Raw genomic sequence first — 24,663 nt, 5'->3', positions numbered from 1 at the left:
CCACAAGTAGGAACAGGAGAGGGTGGTAACCTCACCAAGCAAGTGTCTGAAACAGCATTAAATCAGTTCTGATTCTGGACTGTTCAGAGGTTATTTCAGAGCCCAATTGATGTCAGAATCAAGGGGCACTTGGCGCAGATGATGCAAGACAGCGCAGGGAACAATATGAGCTGAGAACAGGTGTCAGAACAGGTCTGAACCAGTAATTACAGTGGGCTGAACAGTACAGGGAACAATATGAGTTGTAAACAGGTTTCAGAACAGGTCTGAACCAGTAAATACAGCAGGATGAAATGGTCAATTTTGCACTCCAACCAGAAGATTCAGACTTGGGCAGAGTTTCCCCTCCTGGTCAACTTGATTTGGGTCAGTAATTGTATTGTTATGCTGTCAAATTTCACCCAAAATAGGTGAAAGACAGCCCATTGTACTTTCTCTTTTTAAAAATAAAGAAATATTGCAAGGGGCGCCTGACTTAGGGGCCAACAGGGTGTATGTGTTGCAACAAGAGCATTCTAGCTTCTTGTATGTCTTCTTGATTCTGTGTCTTTAAGTTCAGGTAAAGTGGGCGACTGTTAAATTGGGTGAAAGCATTTAATTATTTTGGTTGTACACTACTGCCCTTCCCAGTGAACAGGCCGGTTACATAGACTCCTCTTCAGGGACTGTGTCCTCGTTGGTGCATATAAGTTTGTTGAAGCAAGCTCCAAGGACTCGTTTGCCCTACATGAAGCCTTGTTGGGAATTGCATCTCTACGTTGCAACTTGCTTGCCATTAAGTATGCTCATGTCATCTTGGTAAAATTATCAACAATGAGCATAAAGTATAGACTCTCTTTAAGGGACTCCATCCTCATTGGTCCACATGAGTTTGTTGAATGGAAGAACACAGCTGAAACATAACCTACTGATAGTGAACATTGAAGAATGAATAATGAATGAATACGATTCTCAATGCTGTAAACATACTATGCAAGAGTTAATACAAAACTTCTGTGGACATGTTAGTTTGAGATACTTTATTAAGTTCAAGAACTTGTCTAAGATGGGATTTGAGTGGTTCGATGAGGCATATAGCATTTGTATTGCAGCCTACCTTGAGTCTCTTCAAGTGAGGTAAAGTGATCAGAAGTTGGGAAATGTTGCAAGGTTCCTTTTTTTATAGTGCAAGAAATGGGTAATTTGTGAACAATATATGCAATATGTTTTACTTTGTATGGACTAGGATTTCACATATATGTTGTACTGGATTAGGAACCCTAATCCTAAACCGATAGCCCTAACTATATTGTGATACAACACATGTTATGTGTGAAATGCCCTGCATTATGATGTGACATAGGATGCCTCATATGAAGCAGCTTTTGTAAGGGATATATATGATTGACTAATTTGTATCACATGCGAAGGTCACAGTGCGATGGTACATGTTAGTCAAAAAATTGATTTGATGTGATAATGTATGAAAGAGTGTTGGTAGATGAAGAAGTAATGGTTTGCATGCTATTAGTTTCCTTGTGTGAGTTATGACAAGATGTTTCCTTGCTGTTTCGACTATATGACAAAGCAAGAAAGCCGAACAAGAGTTGTGACACATAAACTCCATGCCACATGGAGTCATCATCAAGCCTACATTCAAGGCACGCTGACCAACTTTATTTTGATTTTGTGAGATGCAACACATGATAGCTCATTAGTACCCCAATAACTACTGGCATATGCATGATTAGTTTACTGGTGTGAGCTCTGACAAGATGCGTTCTTGAAATACGACAAAGCAAGAAAGCTCAATTTAACAAGATTTCTTAGAAGCTTTTGTGAGCTTTTTATAGGTATGCTTTTGAATAATGATGGTTTGTCTGTTTTCATACAGCTTGCAGGTATAAAGCTTCAGGTGGTAGAAACAGAAGGTCCACATCATGCTCAGAAGTTGGCTGTAACAATGGATCTTTCAACTTGCATGGATGGTGTGTTTTCGTGCTGTCCTATTGTCACTATCATAGTGAGAACTGTGTTTTGTGATAATACCTGTGATTCAGATTGTTTTTTTATATCCCCCCCTAGTAAGGTTGAAAGTCTGTTTGAAATATATTAAATGCTTGGGTCGGCTTTGGCTGTCCTCTCAAGTGGCACATAGCATATCGTGTATCAAGCTTTTTCTAATGATAAAGTTGCAGCAATCTAATCTTCTCCCTCTAAAATAAGTGACACTTAGTTTTCTTGCCAGCAGAATCTCCAGCTGCTTGGGGCTTGACTGTAGAACATGCAATCTGCTTGCTTTTGGTTGTCATATGAGGTGTTACCATTCACATTTATATGTTCATGTGTGCAAATATAGTTTCTTTTAACTCTCTTGACATGCATTAGCTAAGTAGAGCTAGTCTTTCTCAATTTTAGTTATCCAATTATAAGAGGAAAACGTTTGAATGGCAACAACTTGATACTGGTGCGCTCCCCTTCCAAATATGCTCCTTTGGTTTGATGAAATCTTCTAGATGTTCTTGTCGCTATTAAGTGAAGACAATCATTACATGCTTTAATGTAGGTAAAAAAATACATTTTTTTCGCAATTTTAATGAAGCACAAGCAGTACAACTTATCCTTGTGAACCCAAAAGTGGTCTAATGATCCCAATTTTATAACCTTCAACAGGGAGGAGTCTTCTTTGTGCTCTTTATGAGGCAGATCCCACTGCATAGGATCAACTTTGGGTATCCATAGTTCGTGCATGTAGATGTTCTTGTTGCATCATTGGTACCTCTAGTGGGCTCTTCATGTAGTGTCGAGAGGAGAGTTTGAAATATGTATGCTGCCCAATAAATGTACATGGGGTGGGTGCTCTAGGGCTTAGGAAGTATGGAGGAGAGCCTGGGCACAACAGAGTCTATGATTGTGACATGTTGAATGGTTGTATGGGTCACAGATAGAGGCCCAAGTTGTGTACATGAGGTTCTAAAGGCAATCAATTGCAGTAAGTATATACACCTTTTTCCTTACTGTGATGAGTAAGGTTCAATAGCAACACTTGATTTTCACATACAATATGTGCTTAGGGGCATTGTCATACATGGGAGCTCATAGCTAGCATCATTGCTTGGTATATTTTGATTGCTAGATGTAGCCATACTATAGATGTAGTCATACTGTAGATATGCTCTTTAGGATTTTGATAGAGTGTGTCCATACTCTCAATGGGAGATGGGAGAGGATAGGAATGGTTGAGAGATTAAGAGGGACAAGGGATGCTTTTCTTAGCATGTGGATTTGGGCACTTTTTTTCATCGTTAGCCACACATGGTTTGACTCTATAGATCTCTTGATTGGTTATTCATGTAGGTGGAGTTTTTTTATAGATATTTTCTTTCTTGTATATATTTTGTTTTGGAAGTCCCCTACAGGGCCGATTTTGTACTTTTTCTCGAGGGGATCTATAAATAGAAGCTTTGTTTTCTTTGAAGAAAATTGTATGGGGTGGGGATCTTGTCTATATGTCATTTTAAGCACCCTGTACAACAGAGCATGCTTAACAATTAGTTCCTCATAAATTGGAGAGGAGGAGGGAGGAAAGATTTGTCATGAATCGCGTGTTGGGAGGACTTGCTTAAGCTGTGCACCAAACACACACCATATATACGAGAGGAAGCTCACTCAACAATACAAAAAGAGGAATGGAGGCCAAAACGTTTTCTTGTTGGTTTTTTCTTCTTCTACACATAATATAATGTGCACAAAGTATAGATAAGATACAATATAAAGGAAAGTGGCCTACTAAGTCAAACAGTGCATAATTGACTATACTAATTGATTGACACTATAACTATGCTAGCTATAGGTAGATGCAACAAACTAAATATAATAAGTGATAAGTCAGTGGCCATGTGAAGATCATAATGACCACCGACATGCTAAGTGTAGACATGCGGATCCATCTAGCCAGGCGGTCCATCATCAATGTCCGCATGTGTTGAGCTTTGCCCTTAAGCTCAACTGTATCTTTGCACCCAATATCTTTGTAAAAATGTCAGCTATCCGATCTTGTGTGTTGACATATACCAAGTCAATCTCTCTTGCAAGTACCTTCTCTCTCACAAAGTGGTAATGTACCTCTATATTTTGCCCTCGCATGGACACTAGGTTTCTAGCTAATTTTATGCTGCTCATGTTGTCATAGTGAATGACAACTAGACCATCTCCTTGCACATCCAAATCGCCCAATAACTTCTGCAACCATACCACCTCACATACTTCTATAGCAACACCTCATACTCGATAGAACAATTGTGGGTTGCTTTTTGTTGCTCCATGTAACTGTTGCACTACCAAGAGAAAACATGAATCCGTTGGTAGATCTTCTATCAAGCATGCTACTAGTCCAATGTGCATCTGTGTATCTAAATACCTGTATATTCTTACTTGCTTCATAAAAAAAATCATAATGCAAAGTGGACTTTACTACCTCAATATGTGTCTAATTGTATCTAAATGAGGCTTTCTAGGCATCTGCAGAAATTGACCGATAAGGCTAACAACATAACTTAAGTGTGGCCTTGTGATAGTCATGTAAATGAGACTCCCTTCTATTCTCCTGAACATTGTAGGATCCACTGTCTCATCTTTAACATCAGCACTCAACTTTACATTTTACTTCAATGACATTGAAAGAGGCTTACATACTGTCATACCATACTTGGACAACATATCCAAGCCATATTGCCTTTGGGACAGCCATATACCATTATCACATCTGATTACCTTAATATCAAGAAAGTATCTCAGCTCACCCAAATTCTTCGTTTCAAACTTATTCTTCAAAAGGTCCTTAACATTAGCAATCCCATTGTCACTATCACTTGTAATAATTAGGTCATCCACATAGATGACTATGATGACCAAGCTTACATCTCCGTTTCTCACATAAAGTGAGTGATCAACATCAGAAACATAAAAGCGATACTCTCCGATCTTGTCAGACCATGCTCTAGGTGCTTGCTTGAGTCCATAGAGGGCCTTTTGCACACATATGTGGGATACTCTAAATCCTCATAACCGGTCAATTGCTCTTACAACTCACCATGCAAGAAGACATTCTTGACATCCATTTGTTGCAAACTCAAACCTTTGGCTGCCACCAAAGCAATCACACATCTAACAATTGCCATTCTAGCAACTAGACTGAATTGTTCTTCATAATCTATGCCATATGTTTGAGTATAGCCTTTTGTAACCAGCCTAATCTTATATATGCTAACATAACCATTTGCATTATGCTTGATTTTATAAACTCACTTACAATCAATAGCTTTCTTGCCCTTAGGCAATGGTACTAGATCCCAAGTCCTATTGGCATATCAACTGCTCATCTTATCAAAAATAATATTCCTACTCACTCTGAACTAACTTGTGGCAGGGTTATAACAACGATACCCTTTCTGCTCTAAAGAGTATCCAATAAAAATACACTTTTTAGCCTTCTGATTAAACCTCTTTTGCAACTCATCTGACAAATTGAACATGCGAGGGTGCACAACGGAAGAAGGAACACACACACACACACACACACACAGAGCAGAAAATGAAGGAAAAAATACTGCATTAATTGAAATGAATGTTGAATACAAAGATGTGGGCTGATCAGTCCTTGCACGTAGCTCGAAGCATCAATGAGGGCACCAGGTCAGGCTGAAATGTGTGGTAGCATCAATGTCGGAGAGGAGCGGGAGGAGTGTGTGTTGAATCTGTAGGAAGGATTGAGAGAGAGTTACCAAGAGGACTGCTATAAATAGCCCTCTTCTCCTAAACCTGACCGACCAGCTGCAGCCTCCCAAAAACTGGCTGATTGCCCTAAAATGGGCCGACTAGGAAAATGCACCCTAAAATGGGCCAATAGTCACTCAAGAGTGAAATGCACAAACACATAAATGCTGAACAAACTGATAGGGCTCCTTTGTCTCCTGCCAGACTCTGACAGGAGCTCACAACCAGGAGGAGAGTACGATATGATTTGGGTGTACCAACAATGTGTTGGTACACAAAGAATAATATGTATTTATACTTAGGGCATGTAAGGGTGCATTCACATGTACAACATAATAATACACATGTACGATACACGGAGCTGAATAAAGGGCCTTTACATCCCAACATGTTTCTCATTTTCTTAAATAGTATAAGAGCCACGTGCTCTTGATTTACATGTGAGTCTTGACTTGCAAAGCTTGGTGTTATATCCTTGGACATCTAGGATGGGTGCCTTTGTGGTTGGGCTCAGCCCTCAATGCAAGTGCATGAATGAAGCGTGCAAGTCTATGAACACAAAGGCTCTAGGAAGCTGTAACTTATTGTACAAGAGCAGCTCATGTCATAATGTTATTGCTCTATCTTGTGGCCATCCCAAAGCTATGCTTTGTGCACACATGCATCTGCCAATAACACAAATAGAAGGAATAGCATCAGCTGTATTCCAAAAAGCATAGCAATGGTCCATGAGCGAAGATACCTCATACGACAACAATGTTTGCATCCTTTGCTTGTTCTTCAAGAATGAAGGAAAATACCATGCATGAATCCACATGGCACACTCTTAATACTTTCGCAAACACTATGCTCCACTAGATGCCTCAGTCACCCATACTAATTGCTTTACAAGACTCATCCCCATAGCCATGGCTGCTTCGCGAGGCTTATGCCAATAGCTATCCCTAGAACAGGGTTTTACTTATATAGATACTCTCTAGGAACATGTTTCTTTTTAATGAAAGTTGGGTAACATATGAGTTTTGGGGCCGTTTAAAAGGGCTAATCAGTTTATAATTGCATTTTTGGCTTAGCACAAGGCTTCCCACATGTCCATACAAGCTTGCTTGCAACCTTGGCTGCATGCCAATATTTCCATATATGCCATATTACATTCTTGGTTGTGTACCACAAAAAGCATTACCTTGTAATTGTTGCAAACCAGGCTGTAAACCAGCATGATAAGTTCCTTGCATAGGACCATGTGATGCATTGCCATTGATGGCAGTGTTCGTGCATTGCCATTGATGGTGTGGAACATTGAACCACCTTCAAAATAGCCTAGATGTAAAAATGGTTGCCGCATAGTTGGCTGCCCAAATGAACAGTGAAAATTATTCCCTTGTGTATGCATACTAGCACCATGTCCATGTACAAACTATTGAAGAGGAGCCCCGCGTGCATTGGGCTGCTCCCCGTTAAATGGCATAGATTGAGGTTGCTACCCATGCGGTCTTCTAACTTATCTAGAATGTGAATGCCTCTTCTTGTGCATTGACTTTTGAAATTTAAGCTTACATCAGAAAATTTTGGGTGTTGAGCAATCTATGTCAATGCATTTACTGCATCATCAATTGCACCGGAAGCATTGCATTTGTGTCATCTTTCTTTTGTGACTAAGAAGTTCCATTGGAAGGAGATATGTTCACATGTGTTGCTGTCCAGCTTTGACATAACTTTCAACTAAACCTGCACTATGCAATGATTGCTCCTCTGCAGAGGACAATGAGTTGTTGTCACTTGCATCTTGTCTCATGTGAGACATCTTTTTTGAATTTCCAGAAATTCACTGCTGTACATTGAATTACAGCAAGCCAAAACTTGTATGTGCATCTTGACACAACCGGAGCTCACCCCCTTAGGAAAGATGGTGATGTCCTGGCAATGGAACCATGAAACAAGCTTGTAGATATGATCGATAGGGCAGTGAATATAAACTTACAGTGCACACACTATTTCATTTAGAAGGGGGAAAAAAAAAACACAAAAAACCTAAGAGCTAGAATACTTATCCATAGCAGACAACACTGGATTAGCCCTTAAGTTGAGCGTCCCTTACGGTATTTCTTGAATATTGAGTATGACTCTTTCTCTTTGTCAAACTACTTGTGACCTACTCATGCCGTCAATTCAGTAGACTAGCACTCTTTTGCTAATGATTCCTCGTGTGGTTGGCTCTTCAATGAACCAAATTTGTCCCAATTGCTATGTCCTTAGCTGGTCTCACCAACCTTTGCCAATGAGCTTTGCATTTGTCAGAAATAGGCATTCAAACCAATGTATCTTCAAGCATACAGAGTTGGAGTCACTCAACGTTGACCAACATGATGTTGTAAAATTCATTCGTGGTCTCTCATTGCTACCACACTATAATCAATGAGGAATTTGAATTTTGCACACATCTCAATTTCAAACCAATCCGATTTGGCAAAGCCCTCGTCCTTGATTGTCTAACAATCTTAGAGCTTTGCCCTAACCAATGCACCTTCAATTCACTATCAAATTGAAATAATTCAGACTTGCAAACTTATTATCTATAAACCGTAATCTTTGGCATGCATTTTCCTTGAGATTGGATGCTGAATTAAATGCTTTCAAAGGTTGGAAAATCAAACATGCATGTTTGAATATGTGCCTTGAATCTTCAATGATTTGGTGACCTAAAACAAGATGCAAATTGGGGGTTTTGGTTGGAATGTCTCCGGCAAGATATCCACTTCCAAAAGGATTGATTTTTGCAAACTTTAGCTAGTGTTGTGTTGTAAACAGCAACCCTTAATTTTGATTTTGCTATAAAACAAAAGCTTGCATAATGAGAGAGAGAGAGAGAGAGAGAGAGAGAGAGAGAGAGAGAGAGAGAGAGATTGATTCTTGGTTGTCCAGCCTTGGGATGGTGGGAAAATACTCTCCTCTTGTTGTTCATCATGAAAAAAATTCAGCAAGCATGCATCTTATTTTACAACTATAACTCTCCAAACTTGGGTTGTTGCAAAAATAGGGGAGACAAAGAGGCCCAAATAGTCCAGACGAGTAACCAGTTGCTCCTTATTTAGATCACATTTTTTATTAAGGGCTACTTAATGGCTTGATCAATAATCATAAGTGAGTTGCTTAGTGGGCCAAACTTAAGGTCGGGGCCTACTTAATAACTTCAGTGCTTTAAGTAAGCTACTTGTTGGGTGAAACTTTTAATATAAGTTAATTCTAAGGTGCAAACTTTCAAGTTAATGAAAGTTTCATGTTGCATCTCATTTCTTTTGCCTTGTCTTTGTACTAAATAGCATGTTCACTTTCCACTGCATGCTTGGTGTGGAATCTTTCACTAGTGCAATGGTCACCATGCCATAAGCTTGCAGGAAGGAGACACGCGCAGACCACAGTAATCGTGGGTCGGGAGGAGTGGCAATGTTATTTAGGGAGGAGCTACAACAGATGATCGAGGTAGTCCGCAGAAATGAGTAGGCCAGATACATGTGGGTGAGAGTGCGTGGTGAGGAATGCACTTTCTATGTTGCCATATGCCATTTTCCCCCTACGACGTCCCGATACGCTCCACCCAAGGGGCAATCACCATATGTGGCTTTGGATGAGGATATTTGGGAGTTCTCGAAGGAGGGAGAGGTTATCTTACTAGGAGACTTTAATGCCAGGACAGCCTCCCATGAGGTGTCTTTCTTTGATGCATCTGAGGAGATGCTACAGGAGCAGGATGTGTTAGAGCTATGGCTGGAGAGGACATCTCAGGATATGGGGGAAGTCACTGAATATGGGAGATACCTTGTGGAGATGGGCACAACACACATGTTGGCCATTCTCAATGGCATGGCTAGATACCCCCTATCCGGTGCCTTCACATGTTATCCTTACCGATACGGTGGCAGCACGTTAGACTATGTTTTTGCCCCACCGATGCTGATATCTCACATCCAGGACCTCTCAGTATCCCCACGCCTTCTCGGAGTTGCAGTGGATCATGCCTACCTATCATTCACCATTGGCCTCCAATTCACTGATACACAGACCCATCATGCAGCTCACCGACATGCGAGATACCTCTTTTCTAGAGAGACAGAGGATATCTATGAGGCGGAGATCCTCAGATTGTTACATGATGCAGACCTCGACGTTCCATTACAGGAGCTGACTCAGCAGTTCAGTGAGGCCCTACACATCACTGCAAGTGTAGCCTTCCCACACTCACGACCCACACAGAGAGCCTCCACCGAGGTGACTCCTCGGAATAACTGGTATGATAATGAGTGCCGTGAGACCAGAGCATGGCTACAGAGAGAGATAGCACTGGGGTGCACTACCCACAGATAGGCACAGATACTCTTTAGATGCCTCACACGGTGGAAGAAGAGAACATTCTTGGCCCAGCTGGAGAGAGACCTATATCAGTTATTCTTGAGCCAGGACTCTAGAGAGGCTTGGAGGCTTTTCAGAGAGCATTGCCCGACCACACCTATTACGTCCACCGTTGTATGGGAAGAGTATGCAGCTAGTCTTTATACTGTGGAGGGTCAGCCACCTCTTCCTGACCCATTTGAGCCTTGTCCAAAGACCACCACTTTCTTTACAAAAAGTAGGGTCCGAGAGGCCATTGACAGACTTAGTAGAGGAAAGGCGCAAGATCATGATGGACTAGTAGTTGAGCACTTGATCCATGCTAGGGATTTGGTGGCAGGATTCCTAGCTTACATGTTTAACAGAGCCATGTGTGAAGGCCTACCAGAAAGCTAGAGCATGAACACTATTGTGCCTATCCTCAAGTCAGGGGACCCTACTCTACCCAGTAGCTATCGAACTATCATGGTTGGGCATACATTGGCTTAAGTTATATGCTTCCATCCTTGAGCATGAGTTAAGCAGGTGGGCAGAGATGTGGGGTCTTAGAGCACAGGGACGGGCTGGCTTTAGGAGAGGCTTCTCCACATTGGATCACATCCTCACACTTCGAGCGATCATTGAGGAGGAAAGGGCCCATGGTCGACGGACCTACTGTTGCTTTGTGGACTTCCGCAAAGCCTTTGACACAGTACTGAGAGATAGGCTGATACATAGATTACATGACATGGGAGTACCAAAAGCGCTCAGTTGGGGTATTTTGGCACTGTATGGGAGAGTTGTGGGTAGAGTCCGGACACCTGGCCTTTCAGCACCTGTTTACTCCACTATTGGGGTGAAGCAGGGATGCCCCCTCTCTCCGACATTATTTGGCCTGCACATTGATGGGATTGCTGATTATATTTCACAGCAAGGAGATAGAGGAGCTCCACTAGCTGGCACTTGGATACCTCTCCTATTGTATGCAAATGACATTGTATTGATAGCTGACTCTCCAGAGGGTCTACAGAGAGACTTGGATGCATTACACTTCTATACTTTGGACAGTGGGCTTTCAGTGAACCTTGGTAAAACCAAGGTGATGGTATTTAATACTACACCACAGTGGGTTAGGAGATTAGCACCTAAATTCACATATGGATTTGAGGAGTTGGAGTATGTGGATTCTTATACATACATGGGAGTCTTATTCACAGGGCCCACCGTTTCTATGCGAGAGGCAACAGACACTAGAGTGACTCGCGGATACACAACAGTAGGTGGTCTGGAGAGAATGTATTCATAGGTGCAATTCCAAGAACCCTGCACCAAGCTATGGCTCTTCGATACACTGGTCACATCCACACTACTTTATGGAGTATAGATATGGGGGCCCAGTCTTGATCACCGTAGCAGATCGAGGCGCACTTATGACGGATGGATGTCGATGGAGAAACCCCTAGTGTCCATGATATCCAGGATGATCAGATGTAAGGCCTTAGTGCCACATGAGATCATCAGAGCCAAGCTAGCAGCTACACCGATTGTGGTAGAGGCTCTCACCCAATCGATCGCATACATACATAGCCTATGGGACTTACCTAGACACAAATATTGCACGGTTGGCCCTTGAGTCCTCCAGGCAGCTTGCCAGAGAGGGTGATGCTTCATGCTGGTATGCACAAATGTCGGCCTGGTTTGAGCTGCGTAGCTTTAGCAAGGACAAGTTACCCCCCTTCCAGTACTCCCTTGATGCACCATCTCTTGATCTGAGTAAGTTAGAGATTCGCAAGATCATCAGGATGGATCTCACCCAATTGGATATCATACGGACATGGTTGATGTGAGAGCAAGAGCTAGGGACAAAGATGGCTTTCTACCGCGAGCATTACCTTCATACCGCAGATGATGGATTTATTGTTCGCCTGAGACACATGGATACCCACCTTTCCCATGGGATTAGATGTACTATTGGCCAGTTGTGCACCTCCTCACATCAGCTAGAAATTGAGACTGACAGATATAGATCCATCCCACCAGAGGAGCGCGTATGCCAGATATGCCAATTAGAGCCAGAGACAGAGGAGCATTATATTTGCCGTTGCCCTTTTATGAGGTTCGTGGTTGTTTTCACTGTCTCTTTAGAGACAGATTTGGACCACTATCCAGAGTCATGGATTTTATCGATCAGCGATGCCTTGGCCTCTTTCTTCTCAAGATACAACGGGTTCGTGACATGCGCCTCAGGAGTACAGCTTCTCCAGGACACCAAGGCCCTTCACAGAGACAGCTCACAGACTTCTTTGCAAAGGAGACTCGGAAGACTTCAATACAGTTACAGCCATAGTCCACACACTGACAAGGAGTACTGAGTGATCGAGCCGTTCAGCTTGGCTGATCCAGACGTCCTCGGCCTCGACACAGACACTGATGACATCTTCATAGGTAGATACAGGGGATTATTGCTCGGGCTAGAGCTAGGCCCTCCATACCCACATGAGATTGTACCATTTTGGAGCTCATTGTTTGTCACGAGGACGTGAAAATTTGATGCTTTGCTTATGTTTAATTGACATTTGATTAAAGGATTAATCAAATGTGCAATTAAAAGATGCACATGTGTTGCACATGTTAGGTGCAAGCTACTTTTTCACAGTTGAAGGCCGAAGGACCCTGTGAAAAAGATGGGTGTCAAAGGCAAAAGTTGTAACAAGTTACACTTGTTAGATTCTAGGTGAATTTTGGTGTCAGTTTGCCCCTAGGACCTTAATTGGCCATTAAGTGTCAGTGGTGACACTAGGGACTAGGCATTAATTAATGGATTAATGCTTGTCCAAGGGTCAATTAATGCATGGGATCACTTTGGGTTACAAATGGCCTAGCCAATTAATTTTTGGATGGGCAAGGTCAATTTTTTGGGCATGGATTAAGAGCTGAATTAATTTTCAGAATTAATTAATTCGAAAAATTAGTTGAATGGCTGGAAATTGCTGAAAATGGATTAAGAAAGCTGCCACTTGGCAAAACTTTCCCATGCAAGTGGGGGAAAGGCTAAATAGGGCTGAAGGGAGAGGGAAATCTCGTTTTTTCATTTTGGAGCTGTTGGGAAGAGGTGTTGGACTGTTGTTGCTAGCTTTTGGGGCCATTTCCCAGCCATTGGAGACCATTTTGGTGATGGAGATTGCATATTCTTGACCTTGGGAAGCTGGCAATTGCTGCTGATGCACTTTCTCTTGAAGATCACAGTCTCTGATGCTCCTATTGTTGTTGGTGCATCCGTTTGGGGTTGGTACAGCAGGGCAGCAGCAGATTTTGATCAGTTCTTTGCGACAAATCTCAGAATTTTGTCTCTCTACAACATTCTCTCATCTCCTTCAGCCTATTCTCAGCCATTCTCAGCAATTCTTAGCCATTCGGAGGAGATCTCAGCCATTTTTGGTGGGCTGATCTGTAATTTCTGCAGTAAACCCTAATTTACAGCATAAATTAGGGTTTAGCAGCCAGCTTGGGATTCGTGCCAGAGATTGAAGGCTCAAGGGACTGAAATCAGCAGCTGATAATTGAAGATTATCGAGGGATTTCAGGAGCCATTCCATCCCGAATTGATTTGGGGCAGCATTTGGCCAGCCAAGGGTCAAATTGGAGAAGAAGTCTTGGGTGAATCAAGGGGCAAATGACCCAAAAGGCTTGCTGGTCATTTATGATAGCAAGAGCAATTGCTTAGCAGGAGGAGATTGAAGAATCTCAAGTTGTACTCCTTCCAATTGAATGAAAGCTAAAGAAATACGGCAAGGGGCGCCAATTTTGGGGCCAACAAGGTGTCTACTGTCCAAGAATGTTATGGTAAAGTGTGTATTACATTTTATGTGCATTTATTTATTGCTGTAATTAACTCTTAAATTAGGTTATCACCACCCATTCCAAGGAAGGCTGGTTTCATTGTTACTAGATAGAGCTCTATGTTTTACACATAGCCATAGTTAGTTTCCTTTCTTACTTTGCTTGTGCTACATATTTTGCCCAGATAGTTGTACCATCATACACATGATTGTAACTCATGGTCTCATAAGTCATTTTGGCCTTTTGTAGATGTTAATATATCATTTCATTTCATCTCTCTCTCTCTCTCTCTCTCTTTTCGTAATAGTTAGTTGTATTAATTACAAAAGAAGTACAAGATTACATGACGTAGGACGACTCTAGGCCATTGTATGTAAACTCAACTGTCTTTTACAAGTAACATGGGAAGGAACACCAAGAGAGTACAAAAATTAGGGTAGGCTCACTGTAGAGAGCACCTGACGCGAAGGCCCTAAATCCTCTGCAGACAAAGTGTCAGCATGCTGAATAAGATCAAGCTGTCACTGAGGAAGCCCTTTAAGCTTGGCTACATAATTCTAGATACTTGAGGTAGCATTGAAAGGGAACGTATTGTGCGTGACCCAAATATGCCAGCAGCCCCAGAATCTGTTGGCATCTCTCTCTCTCTCTCTCTCTCTCTCTCTTTCTCTCTCTCTCGGTGATGGAGCTGGCGTGATGTTAGACGTGTCGTGAGGACTTGACCTGAAGTACCTGGCGTGATGTCAGACCTGCTGTGGTGTCAAACCTGTTGGGAGGGACTTGTCGTGAGGTAGTATCCCTGTGACGTGAGGCAGACAACTCTTTGGCGTGAGGCAGACCTGTCGTTAGCACTATAGTGATGCAGAGATGTATACTAAATACATTGACGCAAGCGTACTGTATGCAGTAATGTACTGACACAGCAAGGTACTGACACAGACCCAGATGCCAATGTACTGAGATTGTAGACGTAATTAGATTGATATGATACGAATGTACTCAGAACGACATGAATGCAGACTTGGGTGAATGTATTGATGCACTGGCTTGTGGACTAGGCAATGATGCATTGACTTTGATTTAGATCATGTCCTGGAGTATGCAGTAATGCACTGATTGGGGCTGCAATTTGTATTTTTGTAGTGATTGTAAACAATGTGAAGGCATTTGGGCTCGTAAAAGACTACAGGGCTTGCAAAAATTTAGTGAGGGGTTAGGGAACCCTGGAAATTTGCAAGAATCACAGAAATTGCTTTGATTTGATAGTACAAAGTACAAGCTGAGTGGCTTTGCACACAGTGTGTGAGAGATGGATAATGCAGACAAATGCAAGCATCAAACCGTGGAAAATGAATATCTGGGAGATGAATCTGATCAAGAACTAACACAACCATGCATGGAAGCAATGTTCATCACCCCTTCTAAGAACACACGGCACAAGACGTATGGCCATAGGGTCCGTGATTGGACTGTCTCTCCGCATCTGACAGGCATGGAAAGACCTCACACACCATGAATAAAAAGAAATAAAAAGAAATTCATCTCATGATTCACTTTGAACTACGAATTATGAGACAAGAATTGGGGAAAGAAATACGAGAGCAGGTCAAAGCCGAACTGATAGTAAATCAGAGGGCAAAAATGCAAGACATGCAGATAAAGATTAAGAATGACTTACATGCACAAATGCAGTTGAAAATGCACACGTTGAAAACTGAAATGCTGAAAGTTGTAGATGCCTACAAATCTGAAATCTTAGAATTGGGGGAAGAGTCGAATACATTTAAGAAAAAAGAAATGAACGTGCAAGAAGAATTACAAAAAGAGAAAGAGGCTTTGAATGCATGTGAAAGGGAGGTTCACTCATGGGCAGAAGTGGCAAAGACAACACAGAAGCAGATAGAGCCAACCCATGGATTAAGGTAGTAAAAAAGAATAAGGGAACATCAATGAACAAGACTGAAGTAATGAATGCTACCTTGAAAGAAGAGGCTAGGAGACGGGCTAGGTTTTACATGTACGGGTAGTAGGATGGGAGGAGAAGAGTAGCCCACAGGAAGATGCTAAGACACTTGTTGACAATTGGGGCTTCAGATGTACCTATCGTCAGAGCTTGGAGAGTGGGAAAAGAGGACTCTAAGTCCAAGGCTCTAATTCTTCGCTTTGGAAACATAGAGAGAAAAAAAAAAGGCCTTCCTCTCCAAGAGGAGAGCCCTCAAGGGTAAGAAGATCTATTTGGATGAGGACCTTACCTAGCACAAATAACGCATCGCAGAGAATACATGCCTAAGGTATTGGAGGCTTGCAAAGAGGGAAAGTGGACTATTTGCAGGATGGACGAGTCATCATCATTGACAAAAGAACTTCATGACGGTACGAGGCCTATGAGACACTTCAGATATCAATATGGAATTGTAATGGAGCCCTACGCTTGGATGTTGGTTACTTTGAAGATAGCTTCCGAAACATAGATATAGCAATGCACATAGAAATACACCAATGTAAAGGTAGTCGACTACCAGACATGTGAGGATACAGGTGGGAAAGTGCAGTTTATCCAACAGCTAGAAAACCAGGAAGCACTAGGGGTTCTAGAGGTGTGCCCATACTATACCGGGAAGACCTCAAAGGGATAGTGCAAGTAATGAAAAGAGATGATGATGCACGATATTTATGGATTGGGATACATGCAGGAAGACCACGGGATATATTCATCGCAATATGCTACTTTTCTCCCTATGAGGATATCATGAGATATGCTAGCATTGGGGACATATCATCAGTAGGAGATTTCAATGTACGCATTGGAGATAGACAGAGTGACTTTTATATGCATGATAATGCCATGTTCAAAGAGATCGACATAGATGAAATAGATCTACGCAGGAGAGTCCAAGATAAAGAAGTGAGTATCTATGGGACACACCTATTGACTTTGGGAAGTGCACATAGACTAGCCATCTTTAATGGTCTGCGACAATGGCGAGGATCTGACAATTTGACATGTTGGAATCACAAAGGAGGGGCAAGTACTGTGGACTACTTGATAGGCTTACCAGCATTGATACCAGACATCCAAAACTTTAAGATATCTAAGAGACCAATTGGCATAGCAACAGATCATGCTATTTTGACACTCATGCTCTCTTGTGTACATATGAAACATGAAACACCATGCCTCCCTAAACATCCCAAATACTACTTTACAAAAGATACCTCACACATCTGCAGTGGTTCTTTGCAAACCAGTTTACATACATTGGACTTTAGTAGATCGTTGGAAGAATGTACAAGGGATTTAGTAGAGGCCATACATGGATCAGCCATGTATGCATTCCCACATGCCTTGCCCCGATATAGACCCACGCGATCTACTACTTTCCAAAATAGCTGGTATGATGATGAGTGTAGTCACTCGTGCTCTCTCATAGAGAGAAGTAGAGCTAGGCACTTAGACACATCGCCAAGCAAAGGCGTTCTTCAAATGCCTTGTGCGGAAGAAGAAACAAGACTACTTAGCGAAAGAAAAAGCAGAGATATATCAACTATTTTTGGGGTGGGATAGCAAGAGCGCATGGAAGATGCTTCATGAAAGATAGCCCCCCATACAGATTACATCACTAGATGCTTGGCTTGGCTATGGGAGACAGCTGTATAACTTGCCAGGACAGCCACCTATGCAGCCCCCACAAGCTTGTAGGCCAACACAATGGTCTTTCTTCACATGGAAAATGGTTAGGGATGCAATTTATAGATTATAAAATGGGAGGGCACAGGGTGAAGATGAACTAGTAGCAGAACATTTCTCACATGCTTGTGACATATTAGCACCCATATTAGCACATATGTTCAATAGAGCAGTATGTGAAGGTTTTCCTATGAGTTGGTTAGACAATACTATAATTCTGCTATTTAAAAGTGGTGATCCCTTGATTTCTTGCAACTACAGGACTATCATGATCGGTCATACTTTGGCCAAGATATATGGATCTATATTGGAGCATGAACTTAGTGAGTGGGCTGAAATGCAAGGCAAGAGAGCACATACTTTGGCCAAGATATATGGATCTATATTGGAGCATGAACTCAGTGAGTGGGCTGAAATGCAAGGCAAGAGAGCACAAGGACATGCAGGTTTTAGACGAGGATATACCACGCTAGACCATATTCTCACACTTAGAGCCATTATTGAGGAGGATCGAGCCTGAGACAAGAGGATCTATTGTTGCTTTGTAGACTTTTGCAAAGCTTTTGATACAGTGCCTCATACACGCATCATGCAGAGATTGTAGGACATTGGAGTACCAGAGGGTATATGATGGGGTGTCTATGCATTATATGAGGTAGTGACAGGTCATGTACGAGCACCTGGGGGGCTATCAGAGAGGATTGACAATACGAGTGAAACAAGGATGTCCACTTTCACCCACATTGTTTGGTCTATACATAGATAAAGTGTCTGATTGCATAGACTGAGGAGGAGGAGCTAGAGCCAGCCTGGTAGGGGTGCTGATACCGATATTATTGTATACAGATGATATTGTTCTCATTTCTCAGATTCACCGGATGGATTGCAGTGCCATCTAGATGCTTTGCACATCTTCTGTAGAGATAAAGACCTCATAGTGAACCTTGGGAAGACTAAAACAATGGTTTTCAATACTTCAGCAACATGGGTGACTAGATCTATGTACCAGTTCACATTTGGGGGAGACATACTGGAGAGCATGTGAGGGAATATGTCTACTTGGGAGTCACCTTCTCTCGCCCACGTTTTTCGTTGAGAGGGGCATTAGAGGCACGTCTAGCACGTGGATACGCAACTCTCTGGGCACTCGAGAGTCAACGTGCTCACATACAGCTCCAGGAGCCCTGTACCAAACTTTGGTTGTTTGACACCCTAGTCACACCTACATTACTATATGGAGCAGAGGTATGGGGTTGCAGCTTGTACCACAAGCGTCTTAGTCCAGTCATTGATCAAATTGGAGTAGAGAGGGATTATTATGATGGTTGGGATGGCATGGAAAGGCCATTGATCATGATGATAGCACGTATGATTAGGAGTAAGCCCTCCACCCCACATCCCATTCTCAGAGCAGAGCTAGGGGCAACACCTATAGTTACGGAGGCACTCTTCAGGGCAGTGATTTTTTGGCATAGACTATGGGAACTTCCACACCATAGATACTCTAGATTGGCACTAACCTCATCTAGACAACTAGCAGCAAGAGGTGAGAAGAACTGTTGGTTTTCACAGATGGCTATTTAAATGAGCCTACATGGTTTGGATATTGACTGTGGATATTGACGGTCTTCCACCTTTGGATTATAGCCTTGACTGCCCTACACTTTCTCTCAGCCAATCAGAGTTGAACTAGGTGATTAGAGCTAATATCTTGAGGATTAGGACAGCAAGGACATGGATCCATCCACCACTCTCTCTAGGATCGAGGATGGAGTTCTACAAGAGTCATTTCTTGTGTCTCTTTGATGATGGTTTCATTATTCGGCCAACATATATGGACACCCATCTCTCCCATAGCGTACGGGTTGCTATCGGGCAGATTCGCACCTCCTCACATTGGCTTCAAATGGAGACAGGCTGATGGATAAATACCCTAGCAGAGGATAGGACTTGCCAGCTTTGTGGTCGAGAGCTTGAGACGGAGGAGCACTACATATGCAGATGCACAGTATACTATGACATACGAGGACGGTACCATTGCCTCTTCTGTGATGGTTTTGGACCCCTTCGTCGCGTCATGGAGTACGAGGGCCATAGATGCCTAGGTCTTTTCCTCCTAGAGCTTGAGAGGCATCGAATCGCACTACTGTGAGATAGGAGGCCAACTCACCCAGAGGGACACACACAGAGAGCAGTGATAGACTTCTTGTGCAGATCCGACCCTACTGACACTACGAGCCTAGCAGAGACAGAGCCACCCCGCCAGACACTTTACAGGCCACAATGTGGAGTCACATTGGATAGAGCCATTTCCCTTCTTCAAGCACGACGACCCGTCTACCAAGACCACGTTCGAGGAGGCCACCTCATAGTTGGATTAGAGCCATTATCACGAGACACCGTAGACTCACCACTAGGCATATCAGTGAAGCAGCTAGGGATTGCATCATAGCTGAGATCATGTGCAGATCTTGAGATCAGCTACAGCCCATAGTCTCCACCACACTTTTGTAGATGGTTCTATCAGATCTGGTTCTCCTTTCCTTTCCTTTTCTATTGATGGAACAACACTACACATGGTTCAACCCTAGTATAGTCCCATTGTATAGTTATTTTCAGTATTGTTTCATAGGCCACCCACTTATTTGTAATGTTATCTTTACCTTACTGATGAGATGGCATTAGACATGGATGAACTCTGGATTTTGTCTCATAGGCCACATTGGCCTTATGTAGACGTTAATATATCTTTCTTTCTTTCTTTCTTCTCTCTCTCTCTCTCTCTCTCTCTCTCTCTTTTCGTAATAGTTAGTTGTATTAATTACAAAAAAAGTACAAGATTACATGACGTAGAACGACTCTAGGCCATTGTATGTAAACTTAACTGTCTTTTACAAGTAACATGGGAAGGAACACCAAGAGAGTACAAAAATTAGGGTAGGCTTACTGTAGAGAGCACCTGACGCCGAGGCCCTAAATCCTATGCAGACAAAGTGTCAGCATGCTGAATAAGATCAAGTTGTTACTGAGGAAGCCCTTTAAGCTTGGCAACATAATTCTGGATACTTGAGGTAGCATTGAAAGGGAACGTGTTGTGCGTGACCCAAATATGCCAGCAGCCCCAGAATCTGAGAAAATGAAATGGAATCTCTCTTTCTCTCTCGCTCTGTGTGTGCGCGTGCCCTTACTCGTACTTCTTGCATGGAACCAGCAATCAGGCATCGTTAATCTTTTCAGAGATTCAGCTCTGATCTGATCCAAGGCAGCAATCATGTATCCAAACACTGCTCCAGAAGATGATGCCTGCTGTGAATGGCTGCAGTGGTGCTGATTCATAGGTCATTTTGGTGTCTTACAGATGTTAGTGCATCATTTCATTTCATTTCATCCCTCTCATTGCCCCTCCTCTATGGAAAGAGTATACGTACAGCTCTCTTGCAAAGGTGCCCTTATGTTGAAGTTATTGAAACTTTTGATGTATGACGACTTCCCTTGTCTATCCTGCTGAAGCAGGACTATAGCATGGTTAAGGTTTTATAGACCAAGTTTTGAAAGCCACTTTGGATGGTACATACCTAATATTAAGCTTTTCTAGTCTTTCAAAACGCTTTTCCAGGTTTGAAATGAATTTGGTGTTCCAAGCATGTAAAAGGTGAAGTGCAATTATCTCCTCTTTCATATAAAGATCAAAACAAGTCTATCGAAAGCTCACAACAAACATCTCCTCTTGCATATACAGGTCTCAAATTGTTTTCAGTTTCATTCACTTATTTGTTGCTCTTACATGTGGGGTTCTTTTGGGCCTTTTCCAAAAGCTTGTGATGTTGGTCTGTTGGCTTGAAATTCTTTCAATGTAGTAGTCGTTCATAATAAGAAATGTTATGAGACTAGGTATTGAGACACTCATGTGTACTCCAAATTACAAATTCTCAGTTTGTTCTCAGCGTGCAATAGATTATTAGATAGTGCTTTCACATTGTTGTTGTTCTGTCTTTTGGTTGAGAAAGAGAAAGAGTATTGTTGAATGTTTTGCTAAAGAAATTGCGGCCTCCAATGGTATTCCTATAAATTTTGTATGTTTTTGAGGTCTGGATTAATGCTTGATGCTTTTTTGCTTTTGTAGGCATCATATGTGTGGGAGGCGATGGCATCATCAATGAGGTGTGTTGATTTTGGCATTGGTTGTTACGCATTGATATTAATAATTAAAATGCCTTTTTAAAAAGGGCCCTTTTCAAAACAGAGAGTGGATCTAAAGAGGAATGGGCACTTTGTGAAATGGCAACTCAATTAAAAAATGGGCTGCTATTTTGTGGAGAGTAAAACGTAATGACACAACCATGTTCTGTTCCTGTGCATTACCTAATTATGTGTTAGAATGTGGGTTCATATTTGATCTGCCTTCTTGATTAACTTTGAGGGTGCTTAATGACCTATTCCATGTTTCTTTCATGCCTTCACGACGTAATATCTAGCTGGGTTCAACATCTATGTGGGACTTTTGTTCCTTGTCCTTCAAGTCGAAGAGGAGTAAAGAGGGGACTGCATTGTCTTTGTGTTTTTTTGGGTGAGGATGTGGTCCACAATTGTTCAAGTTGCATAAGGCATTTTGGGATAAAGTTTCTAGGATCTATTCTTACTTGCTTACCAGCCTAGTATTTGCATTGATAATTGGTAACGATCTTCAATTGATTCACTAGTTTTACTTTGCTGTTATATTTATCATGGCACTTATGTACTTTGTATAAAGAAATGCTATGCATCGCATGGGTGATTTTGAGTTATAGTTCCCTGAAGCTTCAAACGTGTGCCATTTTCCTTTCATTTCCACTGGTGTTTGCATTCCATTCTTGTACAGTTTACATTTACATTTCTATTACCCCATTTCTGATCATTATGTTCTGAGTGTACCAGCATACTGAGGTCAATTCTTACCGTTGGGGTGCTGGCGCTCATTGTTTATGTTGGACCGCTGGTTTCAAATGCCGTGTGCAAGTAATTTTGGTTCTTTAGCTAGTCGATGGCCCAGGGTTTTATGGTCATTAATTAGGGATCCTTGGTTTTTATCGGGCTTGTTACTCTCATTACTGTGATGAAAGTAATAAGTTTTGAGCTCTTGATACTACTGTTAGGGACAATCTGGATTGCTTGAGAGCACGAATACCCAGTACAGTTGTTAGCTCATCACTGAATTTATCCTCTATGAGCCTGGGATTGGCACTTGTATTAGGTACTCGTCTCGAGCTTGTATCAAATCCTCCTTCAGTGAGCCTAAGAAATTTCTAGGAAAGTCTTCCTGATCAAGCATTAGCTTGGGACCAGTTCAGAAGCTAGCGACTAGCAATGTCCAATGAATACAACTGGAGTGAAGGCATCTGCAAACCCACATCACAGCCAAAATCATATCAATACACTGTGAAATGTTTTCTGTAGTGTTAGACAAACACCCTAAAGTGCATGATAGAGTCCTTGCAGCCAATCAAAACCAACAAGTTCGCGTCAGTTTAACAGGCCTAGAAGGCTGCATAATATAACTCAGCACTCATCGGCTAGGTGGTCCAATTTGAGATTTTTTCATCAACTTGAGATCCTCCATGAAGATCTGCAATTTGCCATCTCAAATATTTACAAACTAGGGCTTTGATGTGTGTCCATCAGTTCATGGATGCCAACTTCCATAAAATGGCCATTTGCTTATACGAGACACATGATTGCTCTCCACATTACTTATCCTCGGCTTTAGTCCAAGAGCCTGTGTAAGCCATTTTGGTCAAGTAGTCAGAGATAGCCTGCTTTTACTCTTTTCCATGAAGGCTGTTTTGGCTAGCAAATGAAAGCCTCAACATATGATAGCCTTATAGACACCTAAGAAAACATGATAATATCCCACACAGTAATTGGCAATAAGAAGACAAAACATTCAAGTCTATTATAATCTCTATCCATGGAGTGATGACATCTTGGAGAATGACATGTTCACAAACCATAGAACCTACCTGCCACAATAATTATATTGTACTTAACAATATGACCATGGATGCTTGTAGTTGAATAAAGTATTTCATAATGATAGAAAAGTCATTTTATATTTGGGCGTTTCATAAACACATCAAACGACTAGTTTAAACTTCAAAAGAAAAAGCCCTACCCTAAAAAAGTTTTTGAACTTTTGTAATTAACGTTTATGATGGCTTCATTTGATACATTGACATGGATTATTATTAATCGTTGGTATTGATAGCAAGGATTTTGTTTGAGTTGTTGTCCATCTATGTGTTTTCTATATTTAACGTAATGTTGATGATGGATAATGGACTAGAATGCATTTAAATATCAATGTATTTTAAATGTTCATTTGTATAGGGTAGAATTATGAATTATCATTCATCTCTGTTAGCTATGTCACATAAGTCATATTGTATATGTTTATGTTGTTACGTAGTTATTTACCACCTCAAATGATATGTGTTTCTAATGTTTCAGAAACTCACATGAAACCTATAAAATCTATTTCATACCTCCCATTTCAGAAAACCCTGGCAACTGTGATTCCATGTTCTCCAGATATGTCAAAGGTCAGTCCATCATATGGATAATGTCATGAGAACATGTATTTTTGAAATCTCACTTAACATGTGGATTAATTTTTAATTACATGATTAAGTAAATGATGCACATGTGAGGTGCAACTGAGGTTAAAGTAAATTTACGAGCCCGAGACCCGAAAAAATCACGGGATGTCAAAGACAAAAGTTGCTATAAGTTATGCCACACAGGTACTTGGTGGTATTTAGTGTCAGTTGTTGGCCTAGGTTATCCATTTGGCCATAAGTGTCAGTTGGTGACACTAGAGAAGTGGCGTTTAATGGTACCTAAGGCCAATCCGTCAAAGATGACGCAGAGACACTCAAGAATGGAAGTTGCCTAGCCAATTTAATTATTGGCCAATCAGATTATTTCAGGGCATTGAAATAATTATTAGATTAATTTTCAGTATTTTAAGACTGAAAATTAAT

The 24,663-nt window shown here is 41.6% G+C and overlaps 1 protein-coding gene and 1 pseudogene across 2 annotated transcripts in view; both read left to right on the top strand.

Annotated features, from left to right (window-relative positions):
* The window catches only part of LOC148027489 (sphingoid long-chain bases kinase 1-like), a 67,052-nt gene that overhangs the window by 27,597 nt on the left and 14,792 nt on the right, over positions 1–24,663 (top strand). For both annotated transcript variants that reach the window (XM_087689210.1, XM_087689209.1), the window contains exons 4-5: positions 1,874–1,967; positions 21,771–21,808. In XM_087689210.1, the coding sequence (XP_087545336.1) occupies positions 1,874–1,967; positions 21,771–21,808 (132 nt within the window). The remainder of the gene's footprint in view (positions 1–1,873; positions 1,968–21,770; positions 21,809–24,663) is intronic.
* On the top strand, positions 8,660–15,071 carry LOC148027490 (uncharacterized; annotated as a pseudogene).

Source organism: Lygodium microphyllum, chromosome 12 (genome assembly GCF_053477565.2).
Source record: "Lygodium microphyllum isolate KBCC chromosome 12, Lygodium_microphyllum_v1.1.10, whole genome shotgun sequence".
In the NCBI taxonomy this organism is placed as follows: Eukaryota; Viridiplantae; Streptophyta; class Polypodiopsida; order Schizaeales; family Lygodiaceae; genus Lygodium; species Lygodium microphyllum.
This window is presented reverse-complemented; position numbering and strand designations above follow the sequence as displayed.